The sequence below is a fragment of the Benincasa hispida genome, chromosome 9 (assembly GCF_027475165.1).
Source record: "Benincasa hispida cultivar pf3 chromosome 9, pf3_genome.v1.1, whole genome shotgun sequence".
In the NCBI taxonomy this organism is placed as follows: Eukaryota; Viridiplantae; Streptophyta; class Magnoliopsida; order Cucurbitales; family Cucurbitaceae; genus Benincasa; species Benincasa hispida.
The window spans coordinates 4137828-4164623 of NC_143486.1; the positions used below are offsets into that span (position 1 = coordinate 4137828).

The following is a 26796-nucleotide window of genomic DNA, read 5'->3' on the forward strand; positions in this document are numbered from 1 at the left end:
GCTATATTTCTCTTAAACCATTATTGTAGCTCACATGTATGTGATGTCCTATTATTCATATTACTGTAGTACACAAAAGTTTTATTGTTTACACGTCACATGTGCAATGTATTTCTTAGTCTTAATGGTAAGATATTGTCAATATTAGTCTAGTTCATTAAAATTTGTACTATCACTTTGAAGTTTGATGTTTCGATCCTTTAGAGTAAAGATGTACAAACGTATGAGGATAGAGTTGTGAGGTTTGATGATTGTCCATCATGTATGAGTGAATATTGCATAATGACAAATATATATGCACATCCCAAGTCATAAAGCACAATTTTCATTGGTAGTATGTTTATCTTAAAACAGTAAAACACTTCTCTAAACTCTAAACCCAATTTGTGATCACAGGTTCAAATCAAGTTGAGATCATTTTACTCATTCAAAAAATATAAAAGTTATCTAAGTAGCAATACGCTACTTTTCTAATACAAAATACAACTCTCCAAAAGTTGTACATAACTAGTTACCGACAATGGCGAGCATTTTGATGAATGTGATGATGTCCCAATCTTTCTTTCTCCCTTCGGACAAAATCTCGTGTCATTTCATGCGAGAATTTACAATTCTCCCCGTAGTAACATCTCCCTACAGCATAATGACGGCATTGTTGTTGCTTGTAGCCTTCTTGTGCAGTTTGATTCACTCTAGGATAAAGATTCATTCGGCCCATTGGCAATCTAGAATAATGATAATCCCACGAACTGCGGTTTGTATTATCAAGAACTTCGTTAACAGAAGCAGCATGATCAGCCTTGTAAATGATAGGCTGCATTATACTGTAGCAAGCCGAATGATTGGCTTTCATTTGGGGTTGGCTATAGTAATTGTTTTGATGTTGAAATGGTAGTCTATTATGATCAATGAACAAATCTGATTTTGTTTGATTAGATGGATTTTCTGGCTGTTGATGTTGAAATGCTTTTCCTGAATTACCAAACAATTGTTCTTCCTGATGTTGATGAACCACTTTTCTCGAATCAACCGATAACTTTTCCATGGATTGAACTAACGTTGTTCCTGCTGAAGATAGATTTGACTGAGAAGGATTGTCTTTAAATCCTTCATTTCTTGATTTCCTGAAGCATAGAATTTCAAACTATTGTCTTAACCAAAATACTGAGCATATATGGATGAATATATATAGATGAATAAGTCTCATTTCAAGGTTGTTTGATAGAAAATGATAATACCTATTTTCCTTGTGTGTTTTTCTTTTTTCTCTCTCTACTACACGTGTTTCCCTATTTGATCTTGCAAGTGATCCCCTAGCATGTTTTTCCATTAAAACTTTCTGCCTTTCTCCTTCATCTTCCCAAGTCTACAAAATTTGATAACATGGGTCATTTTAAAGCAAAGTTGAGACTAATATATATAAGAAAAGTCAAAAGAAGAATATAAAATGTAACTGTAACCTGTCTAAAAGTCTTAATCCGGTAAAGATTTCGACCCTTGATTAAAAGGGGATGAAGTGGAGGAAGGGGTTTCTCACCCTTACTCCACAAAACTTCAATCTAGCTCAAAAAAAGGAAAGGAAAAGGCTTTTAATAATAAATATTGTTGAATGGTAAGACAATTCAAGAAGACGACTACTAAAAAAATAACCAAGATTCATCTTAAGTCACCAGTCATCATAATTCACTTTTAAAAGTCACCTCACCGTAAATGTATGTTGTTGTTTGGAAGATCCATAGCTTTCTTTCACAATGCGACCTACAACCGTTCTTGTTCCACGTGAAGGACCTATGGAGCTCCTAGATGCTATATTGTACCTGAATGATGAATATCCTATTAAGAAACTATCCATGACATGAGAAGTAACAGATCGAGTACGAATCTCGGGAAAAACAATTTTTGGAATTGAATTCTTGATCCTTTTAGAAATGATGAAAACAGAAGGCTAATATTTTTGTAAAAGTAAACTGGAATAAGATACATTAAATTTAAATTCTTACATCTCGTATACTTTTTGCTCAAACATAACAACATCACCCATGCAGGCATCACCTGTATCAAACGAATATCAGACACGAGAGAATAGAGATACTATACCAATTACATAACAAGAAACTACTACAGCTAGGCATAAAAAGACAATCCTCAAGAATTAGAGAAACATTATAATTAAATATCAGCAACACGTTAAAATGAAAGCAAATAGACTTTTCATACACGTTTATCCTCATCATGTAACTAAGATCATACCTTTACAATTCACTATAAAGCTATACTCTGGGTATTTGTTTTCCCCTCCACTATTTAAAATCCTGAAAATAATTAAGAAGAAAAAAGAAAAGAAATGTGCTGTTAGCCATAGACTCCTTTTAAAACCAATTTTGTACTACCATACACACAATACAAACTTACTCCAAATGCTCCTTGATGCGCTGAATGAGTACATCTTTCGTTCCTGTCAGCCTCAATCCATTCTTTCTCAGATAAGCCTTACATTGTTCTACCTTGAGTTTCTCTAGCTTACCAGCTGCCCCGAAGAATGATAGAGAAATGTGTTATGTGAGGAACAAAAGAAGGGGGAGACTAAAACAGTATTAAACCAGCCTTCTCTGAGTTCATTTGGTCAAAAGAAAGGGAACATTTTCAAGTGTTTTTACTCTTAACTAATGCATACATCCATAGGGGAATCGAAATCGAAATAATTTTTTTTTTCTAGACATGACACAAAATCATAATATTTCAGCAATACCTAAGGCAAGAGCACAACAATTGTTTACAAGAAACGCAAAAAGAGGATAGGACAGAAGCTTATAGAGTTCCGATTTGAAATAAAATTATTTTTTTCTTCAACTTCGCTGAAATCATAATAGTTCTCTTCATTCTGATCCTACTACATTTGGATGAAATTTAACCGGATTGAAATATTTCTTCTGTTTTATTGATTCCTGTGAACTCAAAAAGGAACAATTTGAATATCGAGTGGGATTTTTTATTTATGGCTATCTCTGTTCGTAAAGGAACCATTCAAAAAAAAATTGACTCACTTTTAACGATCGATAGCACTTCACGAATATCTTTTTCATCATTTTCATTTAGAATCGGAACATTTGGCGCTACATCATCTATATCCATATCCACGATCAGGTTCATGTCTACAATTTCCCTGCAAAAAATCCTAATGAATTTCAGCTCTATATTGATTTATCAAGTCTAATAGCTGACCCAGCTAAAAAGATCAGAAATGTGTAAAAAGATCCAAATACTTACAACGGCTTTGATTTCTTCCTGATCGAGGTCCTTGAAACCTTGGAATTGGTTTTTTTCTCAATTCTGTAACTCGGATCACATTCCGAATCATGGGAATGATACTCGTCATCCGAATCACAATTGTCGTCGATAAGTTCTTCTAGATCGAAGCGAGAAGGATTGGTTTCGAGATTATCAGAGAATGCCATCAAAATGCTATCACTCTCCGTTCAGTGCGGTGTTGGAAGGGCAACGTTTTGTCGGCGCCCAAGCGCTATATAAAGGGGAGATGATTAAATTTTCAAAGTGCAACGGCTAGTAGCTAAGGACGAAAGCAAATGAAAATTGGGCCTGATAAGGTTTTGGGCTTTGCATTGGGATCATGGGCTTAGTAGTACGTGAGCCCATTTAGAAAATTTGACTAATGACCTACTTATCATGTTTTTGGGAAAAATGACATTTGGTCTGTAGTTCTTGAGTTTGATTTCAATTTAATCCTTAGGTTTTAAAATGTTATAATTTTAATCTCAAAGAGTTATGTTATAACTTATCTATAGATTTCTATATTTATACTTTTAACCACGATTTTTCAGTAAATACATACTTTCAATCTTTGTCGTTAAGGTCTATTAATCAAATTTAAATAATTATGGTTGTCAAAAAAATTAATAATTATGAATTAGAATTTTAAAATTGGCTTTAATGGTGATGAAGAAAAATAGTAAAACTTAATGAGTTATAATTCTTTTAATTTTTTAAAATTAATTAATAGACATTAATACTAAAAAACGAAAATGATAGTGAGTGAAAAATCAAGGTTAAAAGTATAAATTTTGAAACCTAAGGACCTAATTGAAAAAAAAATCTCAAGGATAAAATTATAACATTTTGAAACCTAGGGATTAAAATGAAACCGAACTCAAAACTAAAGATTAAAAGTATAATAATTTGAAACCTAGACACCAAATGGAAACTAAATCATATTTTCTAATATGTTTTTAATTATATATATGAAAATGTTTTACTTTTTTCCTTTTTTTTTGAGAAAATATAAAACCATTGTATTTAAGTATTTGTATAACATTGTAAATGATTTTGGACTAGTTGCATAAATGGAATTCAAGCCCCAAATAATAGAATATGTAGTACAATGATAAAATAATTGAACAAATAGAACAAAAAATGGTAAAAGACTAAAAAGCTCACACCTAGACACTATTTTGCTCACTTCTTCCCAGTTTTCTCAAATTAAAAGCTATCACTGATAGCCACTGATAGCTGTTACAACTACAATCGTTGATAGCTGCTATCAATGGTAGCTTTCAATTTGAGAAGTATTAATACAATCTTGAAATTTTAGCTTTCAGTTTGCTATTAGTTATCAGTGGCTATCATTGATACATTTTCATCAATTGGAATCAATCTTGAATTATTAATACTTAAGGCTACCAATGACTATCAATAATAGACTTTTATAAGTAGTTATCAACTTTGAAAGAAAACCAACAACTTGAAAGATTAAGCTATGCCAATTATGGAAAACTATCAGTAGCTATCACGGATAAACTTTCATAAATGATTATCAACTTTGAAAGATTAACACAGTAACTATCGCTAATAATCTTCTATCATGAGAAATTTGTACGGATAACCCATTTTTTGGACTCAACATGTCAAATGACCCATTTTTTAAAAATAATGTCAATTGACCCTCTGTTGACATTATCACCATACCATATTACATAAATGCCCTCATCTCTTTGTCTTCTTACCCTTTTGCTGAAACCAACCAAAACTAAAAACTCTTCAAAGGTAACGGCTTCATATCACTTATAAGCTCCAGACAGTCTTGCTACATTTGAAATCCATCATTTGGGCTTGCAAAATCTTCCACTGCCACCGAAAAATCGAATCTAATCAGTAAGTGATTTCAATCTGTGCCAATTATGTCTTAAATTGATCGATAATGGGGAAAGGGTGGGTCATTCTGGGGATTAGAAATACTGTGAACCTATGATTTTTTTTTTTTTTTTTTTTTTTTTTTTTTTTTGTTTTCAATATGTTCTAAGGTTGAAGACGAGTAAAAAGAAAGAACATGAGTGAGATAAGTAAAAGTAAAATCAGCAAGAGCGATACTAAAGAGAGCGACACCAAAAATGGTGGGTCGTTCTGGGGCTTAGAAATACTGTGAACCTATGGTTTTTTTGTTTATTTTTTTTCTTGTTTTCAATGTGTTCTAAGGTTGAAGAAGAGTAAAAAGAGATAATGTGACTGAGATAAGTGAGAATGAAATCGACGAGAGTGACATTAACGAGACAATGTATAGCGATAGCGGTTCTATCGATACTTAAACAGAATGTTGTGTTTACAATTTTTTTTCCTGAAGGAATTATTGATTGAATCTTTATTTCATACAGGAGTGATTTAAGATGCCAACACGTTTCCAAATACCTATAGTCGACCAATTTCCCAGTCAAGTAATGAGCTTAGCCCACATTGCTAATGCGAACAAGACTGTTAAGGAGAACCTTAACCCACAGCAGTTAGAGATGTTCAAGAGAACAATTTTTGGATGATTTGTAGACATTGACATGGTGTTCAATAACCCAATTATCCACCATATGTTGTTGAGAGAAGTGAAGAGCACGAGAGCTAACTCAATGAGATTCTCTGTTGGTGGAAAGATCGTCACGTTTTCGAAGGATGATTTTTGTTGATGACTGGATTGTGGCGATTCCCTACGCGAGTTGATCAGAATGGGGAGTCCTCATATGAACTTGCAATCAAGTATTTTGGTAATCGAGTGCCGAAGGACACATTACATATTAGTCTACTAGAAGAAAGATATAAGGAGTTGGAGTTCGAAGATGAAGAGGATGCTATGAAGATCACCTTAGTATACTACACGGAGGTTGCAATGATGGGAAAAAACAAGCAGAAAAGTGCAGTAGAACTTATACGATTTAAGGACGTTCAAAACGTAGAGTATTACAACAATCTAGACTGGGGTACCATTATTTGGGAGAGGACAGTCGATGTCCTAAAGACTGAATTGAATGATAAGATTAGTTCATACAAGATGAAGGTGAAAGAAAATAAAAATTATGTCATGACATACTCTTTGTGTGAATTTTTACAAGCGTTCCAGGTAAATTTGCTTAACATAATAATCGTGTTGTTTGATTTAACATTATTATTGTTCTTAATATATGTTAAATTTTATTTAGTTATGGACGTACAAGATCCTAGCAGCATCGATAGCTGGGAACATTATTGAACGATGGAGCAAGGTGACTTTGCCTCGTATATTACGATGGTCATGCTCCACTCAGTGTATTTCAAAGTACTCGAGAGAGACATATTCGAGTCTAATAATATAAGTGTACTCTATGCATAATATGTTTATTTGGTTGTTAAATTGACAATAACCATTTTAGTGGAATGTTAATGCAGACAAAGGTTAAAGAGGGTCTTGTCATGACCGACGCTGAGAGGAAGTTTCGAGATACCTTAGTGGAAAGATAACCTATATTCAATCTAGGTGTCAAGATGATAGTGTTGAAAGCGGCAGTAGGCCGGGTAGTGGAGGTAGTTCTAAAAGTGATAATGTTGATCATCGTGGAGGTAACAATGATGAACACGAGCATGCTGAGCACGAGGATGCTGAATATGGAAGGATGAAGGGAGAGGCATACACACCTAGTGATGATATATTCCATGAGGTGGTGAGGGACGTATGCGATGAGGATGAGTTGAACCCACCTGATGTCCATCTTGTGGATTTCTATAGAGATCTATGGATGAGGAGTATCCTGAGCATGCTAGGCGCATGGAGGGAGCCAATCCCAACGATTCTACTTTTTCATACCTGCAGAGCATTGACAACTCACTATCAAGGTTGGATGGTCGTATATCGAGTTTAGATAGTCGTGTATCCAAGATCGAGGAAGACATGGTAGACATGAAAGCACAATTGTCGATCATCTAATCACTGTTACAGTCTATGTGTAAGGTTTGCATTTACTATCGTTGCTTTATATTTAGTTTTTATGTGTTCGTGAACTCATCATTTTATGTTTGCTACTTGAAGGGTTTCACGGTGATTGAGGAAACGACAAGGTCACCCATCCCACATACAGGTGACGATGCCACAATGTCGCTCATCCCACCTATTGATCCCGATACCACTGATGCGACTGCCTTTCATATTCCCATCCCTCCCTCTAAAGCCTCCAAATACCACCACTACACATACTCCTATCCCCCTCTAGAGCCCAATACCACAACATCACCCATTGACGTCCAACCTATAGATGCTGACATCCCACATACACAGCCTGATGTGTCTACATCATCCACTGACATCCCACATCCCAGAGGCCAACACGTCTGACATTCCAGAGGTCGACACTTTTAATATTTTTACGACCACGCAAGGAGTTACATTGGTGAGTAATTTATTGATCGGTAATCTTTGTTTATATTTCGTGATTTGAATTTATATATTTTTTTTTATATTTCTTTATGAGTAATTTTTTGTTATCTGTTTATGTAAGAATCTCAAAGAATTAGTCGTAAGAGGAAAGGTGTTGATAAATATACACCTCCAGCTCAACTAAAGAAGAAAATAACAAAGATGACGAAACTATGGTACATCTTCCGTCTGAAAGTCAAATGGTTAAGTATCCTCTCTCAAGTGTACCAACGTCACTATTCAAAGTGATTGTCGAGTAGCACATAATGTTCCACTTACTATCTTTATAGAAATGATGGGCTGAATCACCAATGACAATACAGATAACGAGGTTTGAGAGAATTCCTTTAAGCCACTATCGAAGCAATTTTTCCAGGAATTGATTGAACCGAGTTCGTGGGTTGAGTACGATGTAAGTTTTCTAGTCTTAACTTCTTTACAATTAGTATCTTGTACTTTGACTGACATAGTAATTTTTTGTGCAGACCATAAATACTTTATTTCAATTTATGAAATAAAAGTTTTATAATCGACCTGACATGTGCATGCACAAGTTCACCAAATCACCATCTTGCCAATTAGAGTAACGATAAACTTTGATATATTTTGTTGTGCAAAGTCATGTTACTATGATATATTTTGTTACTTAACTTTTCATTTTATTTTGTAGAGTCACCTTAATGCTCGTAGCGGGGTATTTAAATGGATAAAGAATAAGCAGAGGCTGGAGACTGCTTTAATATGGGAGGATGAAGACACGTATAAGAACTACATCACTGGTAAATTCGATGTCAAATGTGTAGATGTGGATTTCGTGTATATGGCAATGAACATCAATGAGCACTGGATAGTCCTTTCAATAGACATTAACAGAGGCCATATATTCGTGTTTGATTCACTTCCATCATACATATCGATGACGAAGCTGGGGACTTGGCTAGAGCCATTGACTGCCACAGTACCATCCCTACTTCACTACTGTGGCGTGGAACGTTCAAAACTGAACCTATCGACATCTCGTTGAAAAATCACCTGACCTATCAACGACAACATATAACACGGGTTGCTTGATTGTGGCATCTTTGGAGTAAAATTACTAAAACATTTGGTGACTGGTGTTGATCCTTCCGTAATCACTCAAGAGAGAATGAATGAATATAGAATGCAGTTAGCGTGTCAGTTGTGGGCGAATACTTCGTATTTTTTGTGTATAAAACATGGATTTTTTAATGTATTTTTTTATGTATATAAAACTTCATTGGAATCTGTTACTTATTCTGACTATATATATTTAAAGTGTGAGACTTTTAAAGCGAGCGAGATTGAGAGAGTGAGACTTTCAGGGAGAGCAACACTTATGGAGAGAGCGAGATTTTGAAAGAGAGCGGGACTTACATTCTCAGGGTATTCACATTCTGATGGTATTCATAAGAGTTTGTACATAAGCATGAGTTACATTCTAAGAGTCTATATTATAAAACAGTCTATGCATAAGCACGTGTGACATTGTAAGAGTATACATTACAAGAGTATGAGTGACATTCTGAGAGATCGAAACATACAGAGTGAGTACATTGAGATAATTAAAGTGCCAATTGGGTCTACATTTCGGCAATCAACCTTGATCAACTTTTGAGTTAGTTCTACCATTTTCAGTATGTCACTCAATTATGAGCGGTTCGCTACAGTTTTTTCGGTTATGCCCATAATTCCCACACCTACCACATTTTATTTATTTGCAAAATTCTCCTCTGGATGGTATTCTTCTCACTCTCTGTTGCTCAACTTGTACCACAAAATTTGGAAGAATGATAGTCTTTTCTACATATCCAGAAGGTCTCTTCCATTCAGATATGTGCCTGAGTGGATTTATAGGCTCTGCATACGCAGTCATTGGAGAGTCTACTGCATAAAATCAACTGCAAAAACTCTAGATGAGTATGTTTCGTTCTCTGACGGCCACAATTGTATGCGAACATGGGATACCAAGTGAATCAAATTCCTTATATGTTCATTCCTTCATGTGAAGATTCACAATACCGTCCAATCGATTGTCTCGAACGTGGACCTGATAACAATTAATAGACTCAAACTGATATCGTCTGCCTTTATCGCCTTCACTTGCCAATCGGGTTTCACAGTACTCAGAGTGCAATATCGTTTGAGATGCCCAGTAATTCCTCCGTTTGTAGAACCACGATTGAAGCATTCCTCTAACATGATCAATCAAGCATACTATGGCCAATAACCAATATTCTTTAGTTAACGAATTGAAACACTTTGTACTGTTGGACGTCATGTTGTCATATCTTCGTTCTATTTGGTAAACCCGTACCCACCTTTGAAGACCGATGTCTTCTAGATATTTCGTGACAGCACCATCTCGAAAACTACAAAGTTCGTCCCATTTTGTCTAGAACTCTGTCATGCGAAATGCCCTTGCTACATCTTTAAACATCCCAACAACTGTACTGTCCTTAAAGTTTGTAATAAGATTCTATTCTATGTGCCACGTGCACAATTCATGAAATGTGGTGGGAAAAAATGCACGAATAGCATTGCTGATAGGTACCATCCGATCGGATACAAATACTAGATCATCAGGTTCTGATGCATTTCAAATTCGACATAAACCATTTCCATGATCGATCGGTTTCATTGTCCACTATTGCATATGCTAGTGGGTATAATTGATTGTTCCCATCCATAGAAACTACAACTAACATGGTCCTTTTGTAATTTCCTTTCAAGTGTGACCCATCAACAATTATCACAGGCCAACAGCTTGTAAAACCTCTAATACAAGGTCCTAATATCATAAAGATATACTTGAAGTGCACATTATCTTCAAGTACGATCTCAAACACTGTACCCCGATTCTCTATTTTTAATGCTTCCCCATAAGCATGTAGTATGACATATGAATATTATGAAGTACCACTAGTGAGATCATATGTGGCTTCCCTTGCAAGCTACGCTTTATCATAACTTATATTCATGTCATAATCTCTCCTCATATCCTCAATGATATGACGAGGTTTATAACTACGTCTTATGCATGTAAATTTATCTTTAGTCAATTGACCAACAATCGAAGCAGTTGCTTGTCTATGGGCGTGATTTAGAATTTCGATGGAACATGTGTGCGAACGTGAATACTCTGTGATCTTGAATATATCACACCTTTTTCATTTTCACTACACAAAGGCTCCATTTACAAGTCTCCCCAATATATTTGACAGCGAACAAAGATTTGGTTGACTTCCTGACCCTAAATTCAAAATTTTTGTTGATGGATAAAATAGATAATCACATTTTCAAGTCTTTTTTACTAAAAAATAGTTGACCAACTTCAACATCTGTCCAAGATGAAGAGGTACCATGTATAATCAACTATCCCCTATGAGTTGAAGATATAGATGGTGGAACCATTGAAGCTGTTGTAAAACAACACACATTTCTATGATCATGATCTATTTCATTCAATCCTGTTGTTTGCTCATTACCATCCATTGAAAGACCACAACGTTGCTCTAAATGACTACAATCTATCCTCTTCCTGACAAAACTCATATGATTCCTCGTATTATCTGTCCACAGTCGTATCATCATAACTCACATTTCCAAACCCCATTCTAATATTTTTGTCTTGATTCGATTTTAGCGTTACAGATAACTGAAGTCTACTAAGCTCTTTCTGGAAAAGAAGGAATCGAACATCATTATCATTTCTTATATATTGTGAAAGGGCTTTGTATTCAAGCTTATATTTAACTCTCATTATAAGATCAAACTCTGAAGAATTGACATTTGTAACCCTATAAATATGAGATTTAAGTTCTTCATACTTCAATGTAGCATGCACGATGATTTCTGTCATCTCGCCCCCAATATACGAACTTTCATTCTCATCCCAATCACCTCCATATTGAATAAGTAGACACTTTTCTGTCATCCTACAAAGTAAGAGAACATTTGTCATTAAGTTGTACAAGCAATTGAAGTGTACTCTCGCCCTCTCTTTTAATCTCGCTCTCTCTTACTCTTGCTCCCTCTCACTCTCTCTCTCCCAATACAAAATTTCGTAATGCTCAATTCCTACATTTCCAGAAATAACACAGCAAAAATAATGAAACATGCATCTAAATAATGAAACACCGTTCTGGAAAACCTATTTCGTTCTGAAAAAAGCCTCGTCTTGGAAATCCCCATTCGAAAAAACTCCGTTCAACAAAATATCATCGAAAACTAAGGAAATAATCACCGTTGAAATGGAGTTTAGAGTTTAAAGAAATCACCATTGTATTGTGTTTAGGTATTATTGATTTGAGGCTTCAATCGTGAAAATTGTCAAATCATTCGTATACTGACGAGTAATCACATCAAACTAGGGAATTTAAAGTGAGAGCGGGAGCGTTTGACCAGATGAGAGCGAGACTTATAACGTGAGGCACTTGTGAGGGCAATTTATATAATCTGGTATGACGATGATGTCAGTAGAGGGTCAATTGACATTATTTTTTAAAAATGAGTCACTTGACATTTTTGGCCCAAAAAATGAGTCATCCGTACAAATTTTCCTTCTATCATGGCTATGACTAATAGCAGCTATCAATCATTATCATTAATAGACTTTCATCAATTAAAATCAACCTTGAAATATTAACACTTAACGCTATCAATGACAGACTTCTATAATTGATTATCAACTTTGAAAGAAACTCAAGATATCATCCAAGTTCTATCACTGATATCACTAATATCACTCATGTCATGGTTATCAGTGATAACTTCTTTCACTAATAAGATGCTATCAATGATCTCACTGATATCATGCTATCAGTGATAACTCTCTATCATCAATAGCGTGCTATTAGTGGCAACTTTTATCACTAATAATTTGCTATCAGAGGTAGCTTCTATCACTGATAACGTGTTATCCGTGTTAGTTTCTACCATCAATAACATGTTATCAATGGTAGTTTTTATCAATGATAGTCACTGACAACTTTTTTATCCCTTTCCTTGTCTTCCCCAAACATTCGTACGATTCCTTTTCTTTTCGATCTCTCAAGGGCACTTCCGTAAAAACAACAAACAGCCAAAACCCAACCCTTCTTCTTCGTTTGATTTTGTCCATTGGAATTCATTAGGATTTTTTTTCCTTCCGAAGATAATCTTTTCTTCGGAAAACGACTTGAACCTAAGTTTTTGTCTGCCAGCGTTCATTTTAAACCATCAAGTCAGTCATAGGAGAAACTGGTGTAATCTGGCTTCAGAGAAGTTTGGACCCTGACTGCCCAGAGTTTAAACCCAAATATTTCACTATGATTGTTGCGGTCGGGCAGTCGTTCCGCCAGGTTTACTATGATTGCTGTGGTCGGGCCGTCGTTCCGCCATGTTTACTATTCGTTTAGTGCTCTGTTTCTACCGATGATTAATGAACTGCAAGTGGAACCTTTTCATATCATTGATGTCACTGATATCTAACTAAGTCAAATCACTAATATGTGGATAATTGGTATTACCGATACACGGATATCATTGATATCATTGATGTCATTGATATCTACCTAAATCATTTTTATATCACTAATATCATTGACAATTGATATTACTTATACACGAATATCACTAATATGTACCTAAATCATATCATTAATATCATTGATGTCAATGATATCTACCTAAGTCAAATCACTAATATGCAGATATCATCGATATCTACCTAAGTTATATAATTAATATCATCAACTTTAAACATTAGAATTGTCAAATTCATGTTTCTCGCGTTTTAAATAGGGCTTTAGTATATTGGTGGCTATCACCAATATATTTATATTATTTTCTCATAATAATGAAAGTCTATCACTCGTAGCTACTAATAGTCTTTATAAGTTTTAGACTTTTAGTTTGATCTTAAGTATTTACTAATAAATTATTATATATTAGTTGATATAAGTCTATAAGTAATAGACTTCTATCACTGATTGAAGTAATCTATCAATGATAGAAGCCTATTACTAATATTATAGGCTATCAATGATAATAGTTTATTACTAATAGATTTCATACTTTTTAAGTCCTACAAAAAGAAAAATAAAATAAAAATTATGGACCCATCTGATAATGTTTTCGTTTCTTATTTTTTGAGAAATAAACTTATTTGATAAATATTATTTTGTTTCTCGTTTCTCAATTTTAGAAAGCATTTGTAAAAGATGTGCAAATTTGATAACTAAAAGAACTTTCAAGTTCGTTTTCATTTGGTTTTTATATTTAATGTTGGATTCGAGACTCAAACTTGTCTATTTTTTTTAAAAAAATAATGATAATAATTACTTTTTAAGAAAAATGAAGATGCTTTCATGAAGGAGAGGGAGAGAGAAGGAGATAAAATTAAGTGAAGGAGAGGGAAAGACCGAGAAAGAGATCAAATTAGGTGTAGGAAGAGAGGGAGATAAAACCGTTAGAGATGAAATCAGGAGAGAAATGAGGAGACCAAAGGACACACTTTGTAATTTCTAAAAAATTTGAAGTTGATCGGTCGATTTGTAATATGTCTACAAAACTTTAAAGATGGACTATATCTTTATTTATTTATTTATTTTTTACCTGATAGTAACATCTATTATGATTTTTAAGTGATTTTTAAAAATATTGCAATTAATTCGAAGATGGCTGCTTTTATTAAAATTTTCCCAAAATACTCGAGTTGCTGCCCCAAAACAATTTTTTACTACAGTAAACTTGAATAATATGGTTGCTATAAATAATGAGCATATTACTTCATTTTTATCGTGTTCAGATTATCCCACTAGTTTAGAAGATTGTCGATTTTCTTTTACCAAGTTTCCTTCCTCATGATCATATCACAATTCATTTTACCAAGTTTTTGCCTGTCCGGCATAAATTCTCACAAATTCCCTTCCTCTTGATCATATTGTATAAACATGAGTTTGAACGTAACTGAACGAGTTAAAACATATAACATCTAAAATGTCAAAAAGTTCAAATCCTTATACTCACATTAAACTAGAAATAAATAATAAAAAATAGTGTAAATATTTACAAATGAAGAGAAGAAATCCGGACATCATACACTTATTCTTCCTCATTCGCAACAGTCAAATTTCACTTAAAATTTTAGTTTAAATACTACTTCGGTCACTCGGCCCCTCCACTTTTAATTTCAATTTGACTGTGAAAAACTGAAAGATATAAATCTCTTGAAGTAGTCAACATGAATTATGCCACAGGAAGATAGACTAATACAATAAATATAATTGTATTTTTTTAATGTGTAACGAACAAAAAATGTATATTGGGAGGAAAAAGGTAACCAAAATGTGAATAAACATGTTTTGTCTAAATCTGGAATACTAGGTTTAATATCGCTCTTACACTTGTACAAGCAGCACCGCCCCCACTTGAAGGTAACCACCAAAAACACTATTTTTCTGAAATCTTAGCCATTAAGTAAAATCTAGAAGTCACCTCTAACCCCAGTTTCAAGTCTCTGATATCTGAACCCATTAAGCCAAAAAGCTAAAAGCAAAGAGAAGCCTGAAAATGAGTTAAAAAGATTAACTGGAACAGCAACTGAAATCACCAGATCTTTGATTTGAACCAGAATAGAAGGAATACAACTCCAAACACGATAGCAACAGGGGCCCACTTCCGAATTAAAGCCTGGGTTCAAAATTTTTAAGAAAGAAAAAAGAAAAAGTATTAGGTCTGGTCTTCGACAAGCTTTCCAGAAACAACTTATAGAAAGCATCCTAAGAGATGTTGACAATGTTTATGAGATCAGTTAACAACAAATCATGCAAAATTTTGCATTACAGTCCAAATACTCGTGAAATTTGGAAAATCAGCAAAGATAAGACTAAAAGTGATGACCTACAATGTCTTGTGCTTACATTTTCTTCAAACCACATTGCACAACTAATCACAACTTCAGGCACATTTAAATTTCTGATTAAAATGCCGTTCTGTATTCTGGATCTCACAACAGGATAAATCATTGATATTTATTAATTTATTTCAATTTAAATGTCTTCCAAGTGCATTTTCAGTAAGTATACTCATTTATTTCAATTTATAAGGCCCCCAGAGAAAAAGAATATGAGTTCTTTGTTTCATATACGCATATTTGAATGGGATAAACTTTTTTTCTTTTTTATAGGAAACAAACAAATATATTCCCAAAAAAAAGAGAGCACAGACTAAGGGCAAGGGGTTGAGAGGATCCTTCCCCGGAAGACTAACACAGGAGGGAGCATGGAATAAACTTCATATGATCCCATCCACCAAGCTTTTGTTAGAAACCAAGGTAGTATGGGCTACCTTTGACCCACACCAGTTAGAATGGGATGACCAGTGTGGTACTTAAGTGATTTGGTTCTCTCATCTCAATAGCTGACCTTTGGGGTGTGGTTCTCCAAGGTGCTTAAGTACCTAACAGGTTAGGTGTTGGAAGTGATAGACATGGAATCCTGAAAAAACTGGTCTCTTTTCTAGCAAAGCAGATAATTTCAAGTTCAACTCCAAGACCAGGCCACCAACCTGTCCATCTCATTGTCAAAGCTCAATTAGGAGGGTAAGTTTGCCATAAAAAAAGTTGAGTTTCACATTTGATCTGAGATGCCTAACAATCAAAATAGAATTCAAATATGAAACCCTGTCTCCAAGAACCAAGATGATGTTGCAGACTGGCTCACAGAGTTGCTTTCGAGAAGGTGGCTTAAAGGCAAAGCTAGAAGATTGTGAAAAAGGCATACCCAGTTTCTGGTTCATTTGGTTAGAGAGAAACAATGGGATTCTTAATGATGTTCGTTACAGTCTTCATGGTTTTTGGCAAAATGTACAGCAGACAGCTTCCACTTGAAGTGCTTCACGTAAGTATTTTCATAACTACAGAAGCTTTTTGATCAGTTTAGACTGGAGGGGATTTTTTTCTAGCCTCCTAGGCAAGGGATTAGTTTTCCCTCTGGCTTTTAAGCTGTATTCCCTTTTTGGTTCAATGGTATTCTTTGTTTCTTATTTTCTAAACAATTAGCAAACCAGTATCAATCTTCATGAGCAGTATTAAAAACATGCAAAAGGTTTACTTGACATTAAACCATTGGCAAAAGATTATTTTCATTCAAAGTCCACATGCTTGAGGCAAACATTCTAACTTCGACAGAACTGAAAGCACACATCAAGCAATAAAATGACACTAACCTGCCGGTTCAAATCTCTCGCCTTGTCGGCATATATGCGGGATTCTGATGTCAACCTACTTGACATTTGACTGACCTCTGCAAAATTTTAATAGTTTAAAATAAAAAAGTTATCTTCTTTGACACTGCTGAATCATGATACTGCAAACCCCTTCAAGAAAGCCACAATGATATTTATCTCTCCCAACATAAATTAATATAATCCATGCTAACATTTCAAATAACAAAGATCCTCACACACCTAGGAACTAGGAACAATATGATTTAGCTTGTAATGATAGTTGAACTACTCACATCAACAGAAAACAAAGGGATCCATAATGCTTTATCACACTGATTTAATATAGGATATTACATAGCCACACTTGAATAAAATTAAAAGATAAAAGAAAATATCTTACGGTCTAACTTTTCGCCAACACCAAGAACTTCCTGAACATTGCGAGTCATTATCTGGTGGACTTCGTAAAGTTCATCATTCAACTTTGCAATATTACGTTGAGTGCGTGTATCCTGGTACAATTTCTTGGTCTTCTGTATGTATGTATCTGTTGAACATAAAAGTAGGTGGAGGTGGAGGTGGGAAACAAGAATTTCAATAAAGCAAGAGGAAAGTAAAATAAAGCTAAGAGGTTCAAAGTATAATGAATCATTTATATAAAGCCGCCAAGTAAAGCATACCAAATTTAATGAATGCATAAGGCCGGGCAGCAGTTTCGATTTGAGCCCCATTGACACGTTCAAATTCATTCTTCAGGTCTTCAAGGTATTGAAAGGCAAGTTTCTTTGGATAAGCACGATCACACATAGTCAAATAACAGACCCTTCCTTCAATTATATAGCTAAAAACTCAGGTCAAGGTAAAATGCTGTCTGTCAAGAGCATAATTTGATCTAACAATCTTCTAGACAGTTTAACGCAATAAACCATAATCTCAAAGACTTGATAAGACACATTTATATGTTGATTCCTCTACACATTGAAGTCAAGAAATGGTAAAATCCAATAAGTTTTCATATTCAACATCAACCTCCTTTGTCTATAAAACCCAAAACTTTTTCACAAGCTACCATCAAATTGTCAGGATAAAATTAGTTAGCCCAAGCCCCAAGGTCACGATTTCCTTTCCACAACAAGACACAAACAGAAATGGGGATAACCATATTTCCATATTTCCATTTTAGCCTCCCGCAACCCACAACAATCAGAATGGGTGTAATGACTAAGGAGCAAACAGAAAGCTACTTACTACTTTATTTTCGTAAAATATACACCATGACATCAAGGACATGCAGATACAAAAATTCAATATACAAAAAACTAGCCTGCCAACGAGTACTATAAGTTAAATGTGAAAGGCCAATCATGTATGGATACTGGAAAACATATGGGCCTGTCTCGATAGACATTCTTGAAGCCTCATTTTGACCTCTTGATAAGTTCTTAAACAGAGCCTTCACTTGCTGCTTGTAGAATTCTGCATCTTGCATATCACGACCATCATCCAGTCCCTCTGCTAGAGGAAGACCATCAGTAACACGGGCAATCATTGTAAGCTTCACCATCTTTAGTTTGATATGTCCCCCAACTAAGGATAAAATCATTGCAATATGTCAGCCACAATAACTTACAGAAGAGAATAATCAAGCTGAGTATGATTGGAGTGTTTCCATGTCGATAACTCAGCCAAGGGTGAAGCATACATGGTGTAGATCAAAGGGGGGAAATAACTGGCAACAAAAGTTATCAATTGGGTAGTTTTCTTGAGACAATTTGTTTTCATGCAAGGTCCAAAGGCATTTATTTACAAATTCATCTTCTTATTATCTTATTTTCAAATTCTAAACATCGTTAATTGATCCCAAATTGGCCACAAGTTGAATATAACTCCTTGTAAACTTTATAAAGTACCTTTGCTAGAATATTCGAAAAGGAAGTTATTCCAATTTCCAACCATTGCCCATTTTCTTTGGTATAATTCACACACCCAATTACTATACCGGTACTGTAACTCTTCGAATCCACAATGCAACCCCATTAACGTACAGAGATAACAATAAACCAATACAAGAAAACTTCGATGTGGATCTAGTCGTTATCACTCTAATTTGGTTACAAATAGACGTTTCACATCAAACATACCCGATCCCGAAGAACTTAACCATTTCTTTTCTAAGTACAATTGGAAAAGAAATCAAATCCCAACAATCATTCAATAACGCAGTCCAAAACAAAGGAGTCACGCATTTCCTACGGAATACAATAGGAATTCTATCTGACCGGTAAACTGATTAATCGATCTTCGATAGATCGTCGGGAATTGAAAACCCACAATCATCCAATTCCCTAAAAAAAACCAAAAAAGATCAAATAATCAGAAAGAACACAAAAATTATAGCGATATTACCAGGCTATATCATTGGGGGGGGGGGGGGGGGGGGGGGGGGGGGGGGTTCTCTTTTCAAAGATCCGCGGAATTGTGATGACGATGGAAGAATCTGAAAAGAAAGATGGTGGAAAGAAGCAAAGGTAGGGTTCGTGAAAGGACAGGAATTCGATGGGAATGGGATTACTGTCCGCGGTGTGTGTAGCTCAGAATCCGATCGAGTCTCTTAAAATGGAGCCATTGTTCTCGCCACAAGTCAAATACGCAAAACGTGCTTTAGACAAAATTTAGAAGTTTGAGCAAAACGAGGAAATTTCTATAATAGTCATTTCGAGTTTTCATATTACAAAAATAGTAAGATTTTTGGATGAGATCGGTCTCGAAGTTGAATTTGAAATGTTAAGAATTCAAATTATCCAGCCAGTTGAAAGAACAAAAATTCCCCTACTTGAAAAAACCCTTCATATAAACGGAAATCATTCCAGCTCCTTACTTCGTGTAAGATCTAGTTGCATATGCTTTGAAATTTTCCTTGTCTCCACGGTTATTTGCATCTTTAAGCATCGTTATTATAGAGGTATTCCACTCTTTCCTTCGTTTAGTATATGGTTTCATCTTAAATTAACATTTGGTTAGGGTTTTAGAGTGTATCTAAAATACATGAGAAATCTGGGTTGTATATTTTCTTTCGTTCAATATTTAGGCCTTTTTTTGTGTATCTTGTCCGTATTTGATGATTTTCAAGATACTGAAGGAAATCAAGTACGAGGCTTTCCATGAGCAACGGAAGGATCGTTCTAAATTCCATTCGAGTTGAACGTAAACAATCACAGTCTTCAAACGGAAACTAACAAGTCATGCACAACAAGAAATTACAGCATGCTAACAAGAGTATCAATGGATAGAGTATGCATATCTTTAAAGAAACATTCTTCACGAATCTCTCGATCAATCTCCAAGCATCCAAGAATAGCAACTCTCAAACACAACGATCGGAACAACATGATCACCAGCACGAACACAACAAATGGCCAATGGCTCCTCGAAACCAATCGAATTGAGTAAGGACATCACCACAATAGTTACCTTAGTATTCTCAGTGTGAGAATCCAGGAGTTGTGGGCTCTATATGAACTTGGCTTGAGGAAGAGACTGGATGACAACGATCGTGTAGACGATCGAGCAAATGGGAGATAGGAAGTTGTCTAAGTGTGACCCGTCATTTTAGGCCCTAGAGTTCTGTCCCATGCAGCCAATACGAAGGGAAAAAATCCAATTGGGGCAAAAACTAAAATGACCCTATCCACTTCTGGAGTTCACCTTGATATTGACCAACTGCACAAAACCTATCCGAAGGGGGATGCTCCCAGGGCGCCATGAGGGAGTGCAAGAATGATCTCACAATGCGAACCAGTGAAGAAGACCACAGGACGTGTTGACATACACCCTTCACCCACTTAGTATAAATACTCTTTCCATCCACCTTGATATTGACTCATGCAAACACCAACCGAAGGGGGATACTCCCAGGGCACCACGAGGCCAAGCATGAATCTCATGGCGTGAACATTCAAGGAGAAACGTGAGTGGAATCATTGACCTATCACATATATCTCTTCCTCCCACTGAGTATTTTATAACCAAGGGTTTAGTTTACTTAGAAAAAACACGGCTAAGAATTTTAACTAAGTGACTTTTTAGGTTTGCCCAAGAGTAACTTTTATCTTGGATAGTTGAACAACTTTTGATCATCATCCATTAAGCTCTTTAACAGAGTCTTTGATCAACTGTCGCATGCTTGCAAAAAATCTATCTAATTCACCTTTCCAGGTAGGTTCCCGGTAGGGGTGTTCCATTTCCGTCAGCTTAAGTACCCCAGCTTAGACAGAACCCGCCTTAGACAAAAGGTCCCTTATAGATAGATTTAATACAATTTTAATTTTTTATGCCAATCAATTTAATCCTATTAAACTGATTTAAAAGATTAAACTAGGTTGCCAATTCCATTAGAACTTTGAACTTAGGTCTATCTCAATCCAATTTTAAAACCCTTTTAAAACATGAGTTCCCCTAAGTTTGCATGCAACTCTTTCATATTGATTTTAGTTCGTAACGCTTATAACAGAAACAACCAAAACCATCCACAATGTGAAGCCAACATATACAAGGCATTCATAACATTTACAAATTAGCCTAAGTGTCATGCTCCATGCATTGTTCATTCATTGCTACTTTTATATAATATTTATACAACCAAGCAATGAACCAAGCAAACATGCTTCCATACACCCTTATACTATAACACTTATAATATAAAGATGAAGCATGAATATGCTTACTACATGCATAAATATAACTCTTATATTTCATGATGCATATGCATGCTCTCTTGTTATTTCATCATGTCAAAAGCTATATTATAACACTTATAATATATGATGCATGAATAATTTCATAACCTAAGGTGGGTTTCATATCTATATGTCATACACTATGGCATGTAAACAACTTACATCTCATGTATATTAAACAAAATTTGATGAACCGAGATAATTAGCCTAAAATCCTCAAAAAAACCAAAGTTAACTATTACAAAAAGCAAGGAGTCTACGGTTCAAACAGGCGAACCAGGTCTTAAGCCGTCCGGACGAAGAAACGCGTCTCCTTGATCGTGAACCAAAAACTTTGTGATCGCCTACACGAGAGAGTAAACGCTTTACTCAATCGTTTACCAATGCTTCCTGAGCTAAACGATCGTTTAGCAACGAACGTGTACCTTTACTATGCGATAAAGTATGAGGTACGATCGTACAGCGCACAACGTGCAATGCAAGCCTTAAGCGATCGACTAAACGAGAACGATGCAGTGAACACAATCGTCTAAACATCGACCAAGGTATCGTAGACCGCGTGATCGTGTAGTCAGTGACTATGCGATGAAGCATGCTAACTACCCGATCATTTAGTATGTGCGCCTTTTATTAAATAATGAGCATTAAATTCTTTACACGATCGTTTACCTCCAGCGTCCACGTGATCGAGCAACCAACACTACGCGATAGAGAAAACTCTTTACCCACGTTAAACGATCGTTTAGTAAATACTACATGATTGCATAGAACTTTTCTACACGATCGTTTAGCCAAATCTCAACGATCATTTACCTTAGGCTACATGATACGACCAACCTTTTATCTTCTTCCTCGCTTAGAACTGCATCTCCATGCTGTTAGGGTTGATGCCCTAAACTCTCGTTGGGTTCTGTAGTTTGTAAACACATGTATTGAACAAACGCTTGTGATGTAATAATATGAGATATTTTCTTCACTATTGTCTATGAAATATGAAATGTTTTATTTTCTTAACCACAAACCAATAAACTAAGATCTCTGATTGTCGTTGTAACTTAAGCATGTATGTGGAGATATACAAGTGGATCATGCCTTAAGTAATAACCAAAATGGTCTGTAGTATATGGATAAAGGAGGGAAACCTTAACTTGATGACACTATGGATGCGGCCTGCTTTGTAGATAGTTACAAGTGTTATGACGTGCTACAGATAGTCCAATTCTGATCATTCATGTGGAGATATGCGAGCAGGGTGTCCTATACAAAGGAGTTTGTATAAGACCGGACCACGACGTGTTTATTCTTGTTATATGACGACTCATGACAGAGACTTCACTTCACTAAGATGACCATAGGTAACATGACCTTAATCCTGAGTGAGTTGGGAACTCCTGCCTAGGGCAGTCCTTTGATTTGCATGGGTGCGAGTGGCTAGATTTCTGACTCAAACCTATCACTTTGGGGATTCGTCTGATTGGGAGCTGGGAACTCAGTTGCACAAGATGGAATTCACTCCTTCCCCGAAGTAGGGTAAGTAGATAGATTGCTCCCTTAAGGGCTGATTTCGAGGCTTAAACGATGTGGCACCACACACCTTCTCATGGCTCAAGAGGTGTCCACTCATCATAGGACTATGATGTATTGTTCATTAAAGGGATCAGTGGTATTTAAGGAGTTAGATGTAACTATAGGGGAAAAACGGTAAATTGGCCCAACTGTACTTACGAGAAGGGTTGTCGTATTGTTGACTGGTTATATCCATGGACACAGAAATATATCTGTGGTGAGAAGAGTGCAACTGTCGATCTTTAATGAAGTGTCCGACAATTAATGGATGGTGGATCTCTTGGCTAAAGAGTATAGTCAGCTATTCACGTACCATTGAAGCTTCAAGCTATAGGTCCATAAGATCCCCTTGGTAGCTCAGTAGATTCAAGTTGAGAATCAGTTTATGGGTTTGAAGTGTTCAAATTGACAAAAGGGAGTTTGATTATATATGATATGATTAAATTGGTTCAATTACATATGATGTAGTTGACATGATGTATGAGATACATTAATTAGAGGAAAATGATATAAATATGATTTATATCAAGTAAAGGAGTGGTTTAAATGTTGCATATGATGTGGTATTAAAACTATATGTTATAAATATTATATGATAAGTTAGTTATTATATTTATTTATAATTAAAACAATTATGAGATAATTATTGGCGGTTTTCTCTTTAACCGTGCGTGAAAGTGAGAGGTTTTATTCAGTTTTCATAACTGAAGGATAAAATGAAAAATGTTTTCATTTTGGAATAGAATCGGAGAATCGTATCTTCTGAGTACTCTGCCTATCGTTTAGCTCATGAGAGACTACATGACAACCCAAAATGTTTGTCTAAAAGATCGTGTACACGCGCCCTAACGAGATTCTCTAAACGATCGTGTAAATTATCAAGCTGCTTTTCCTAAACGATCATGTACCTTTTTTAAATGATCAAGCACAAGTCTATACGATAGACACAAACCTCTCCCACTTGCTTGGCCGTTGAGTGCGATCATTATTTCCCCCTTCCCTCTACCAAATCCAACAGAGCCCACACTTTTTGAATTCTCACTCCGAGAATACCAAGGTCACTGAGTGGTGGGGTCCAAGAGGCTGCTTGTTTGTGGAGAAGACTGTTCGTGTGCTAAGTGACAACGAGAGATTTGGGTAGACGATTGTAGTGACAGTGAGAGGTGCTAATCCAAACGAGAGCGAGAGAAAGACAAAAGAAGAGTTCTTCAAAGGTAAGTATATCGTTCCTTTGTATTTAATTTATTGTTAAAAGCATGCCATAATTTGTTCTGAATGCATAACTTGTTTGTATTTGTGAATGCTTGTATTTCTGTCACAATGAATTTGGAACGATCTTGCTTCCACTCATAGGTACTTTTTGATAAGAGTTCCTTTACATGCCTCAAAACTTCATCACGAACGACTCAACAACGTCAAACACTTTGAATTACAAACTCGATTGCTTGTTAATTATGCCCAAAAACGCAGGGGTCCTTACAAATTAATACTTTGTAATCATAAAGAAAGCTTTAAACAGAGGCAATTAACCCGTAAACATTCATTAACACATCCACAAACGCATTTAACACTTATATGCAATGCAGAAACCTTAAAACCCACCACAACTGTAAAAGAAGTTCAAAACAAAAGTGAAATTTGGAATATCATAACAACCTGGCTCTGATACCAATTAAAGGAAATCAAGCACGGGGATTTCCATGAACAGCAAAAGGATCATTCTAAATTTCATTCGAGTTGAACATAAACAATCACAGTCTTAAAACGAAAACTAACAGATCATGCACAACACGAAATTACAACATGCTAACAAGAGTATCAAGGGATAGAGTATGCATACCTTTGAAGAAACATTCTTCATGAATCCCTCAATCAATCTCCAAGCGTCCAAGAATAGCAACTCTCGAACACAACGACCAGAACAACACGATCTCCAGCACGAACACAACGAACGACCAACGGCTCCTCAAAACCAATCGAGTTGAGTGAGGACACCACCACAATGGTTACCTTGGTATTCTCGGTGTGAGAATCTAGAAGTTATAGGCTCTGTATGAACTTGGCTTGAAGAAGAGACTAGAGGACAAAGATTGTGTAGATGATCGAGCAAGTGGGAGATAGAAAGTTGCCTATCGCATAGACGATGTGCCCGATCGTGTAGTAAATGGCAACCAATCGTATAGACTTAGCCACGCGATTTTTTAGCTACGATCAGCGGATGAACTATCGTATAGTCAATGTTCCACGATCGTTTAGTCTCTGCACACTATCACTTAGTGAAACACTTTCACTTGATAGCTTGTCCGTGAGAAACTTTCCGAATGAAGTAACTCCTAATTTTAGGAAAACATTTTTCCTTTTATCTCACGGTTACCATAAAACTACCAATAACCTCTCACTCAATTAGTTATTAGAGAAAAAGAGATAATTATCATATAATTGATTTATTATAAATAAGTATGATAACCAACTTACCATATTATATTTATAACCTATAGTTTTAATATTTCATCTCATGAAACATACAAACCATAGTTCTTTTTCTATTTTATGGTACTTAATGTAAATCATATTTACATAATCCTCCACTTGATGTATCTCATACATCACACCCATTATATCATATATAATTGAAATTCTTCTTGTTAATTTTAACACTTCAAACTAACCCCAAGAACTAATTCTCAACTTGAATCCATTGAGCTACCAAGGGTACCTTATGGACCTGTAGCTTGAAGCTCTAATGGTACGTGAATAACTTATTAAACTCTTTAGTCATGGGATCCACCATCCGTTAACTGTTGGGCATTCCACTGAGGATCGGAAGCTGCATTCTTCTTACTACAGATATATTTATGTGTCCATATCAACCAATCGACAGTACGATAACCCTTCACAGATCGCTCGTAAGTACAGTTGGGCCAATTTACCGTTTTTCTTCTGTAGTTATATCTAACTCCTTAAGTACCACTGATTCCTCTAATGAACAATAAGTCATAGTCCTACTATGACTAGGTCCTCTCTTCCAAAGAAAGGATGTTGCCACTATGTTCAAGACCTAGAATCAACCCTTAAGGGAGCAATCTATCTACTTGCCCTTGCTTCGAAGAAGGAGTGAATTCCATCTTGTATAACTGAGTTCCCAGCTCCTCAATCAGACAAATCTCCAAAAAGGTAGGCTTGTTGAGTTGGTAATCTGGCCACTCTCACCCATACTAATCAAAGAACTGCCCTCAAATGCAGGAGTTCCCAAAACACTCGGGATTAAGGTCATGTCACCTATGGTCGTTAAAGTGAGATGTAAGTCTCAAGTATCAATGGCGTTATATAAAGAGACTATTCATCTCGTGGTCCAGTCTTATATAAACTCTTTGTATAGGACACCTCCGCTCGCATGTCTCCACATGAATGGTCAGGATCAGACCATCTATAGTAGTTTACAACACTTGTAAACCTTTACAAAACGGGTCGTATCGTCGTGTCACCAAGATAAGGTATCCCTCTTTTATCTTTATACTACGGTCCTTTTAGGATATTACATAAGGC

General features: G+C 35.7%; 2 protein-coding genes across 4 annotated transcripts; both read right to left on the reverse strand.

The window, feature by feature from the left end:
• Window positions 1-309: 309 nt before the first annotated feature.
• Window positions 310-3512, reverse strand: LOC120086747 (uncharacterized). The gene is made up of 9 exons (XM_039043534.2): window positions 3268-3512; window positions 3045-3163; window positions 2413-2527; window positions 2251-2312; window positions 2001-2052; window positions 1706-1817; window positions 1461-1559; window positions 1239-1366; window positions 310-1124 (listed from the first exon to the last, which is right to left on the reverse strand). The coding sequence occupies exons 1-9, from the start codon at window positions 3453-3455 to the stop codon at window positions 512-514; spliced, it is 1488 nt and encodes a 495-aa protein (XP_038899462.1). The 5' UTR covers window positions 3456-3512; the 3' UTR covers window positions 310-511.
• An 11472-nt stretch (window positions 3513-14984) lies between these two features.
• On the reverse strand, window positions 14985-19656 carry LOC120086392 (25.3 kDa vesicle transport protein SEC22-1). 3 transcript variants are annotated; one of them, XM_039043019.2, is made up of 6 exons: window positions 19228-19656; window positions 18325-18535; window positions 17629-17789; window positions 17349-17495; window positions 16949-17025; window positions 14985-15412 (listed from the first exon to the last, which is right to left on the reverse strand). In XM_039043019.2, the coding sequence occupies exons 1-6, from the start codon at window positions 19283-19285 to the stop codon at window positions 15329-15331; spliced, it is 738 nt and encodes a 245-aa protein (XP_038898947.1). In that variant the 5' UTR covers window positions 19286-19656; the 3' UTR covers window positions 14985-15328. The 3 variants fall into 3 exon arrangements, with proteins under 3 accessions (XP_038898947.1, XP_090174142.1, XP_090174141.1); XM_090318016.1 differs by having other exon boundaries at window positions 19355-19654; XM_090318015.1 differs by having other exon boundaries at window positions 18859-19584.
• Window positions 19657-26796: the final 7140 nt, after the last annotated feature.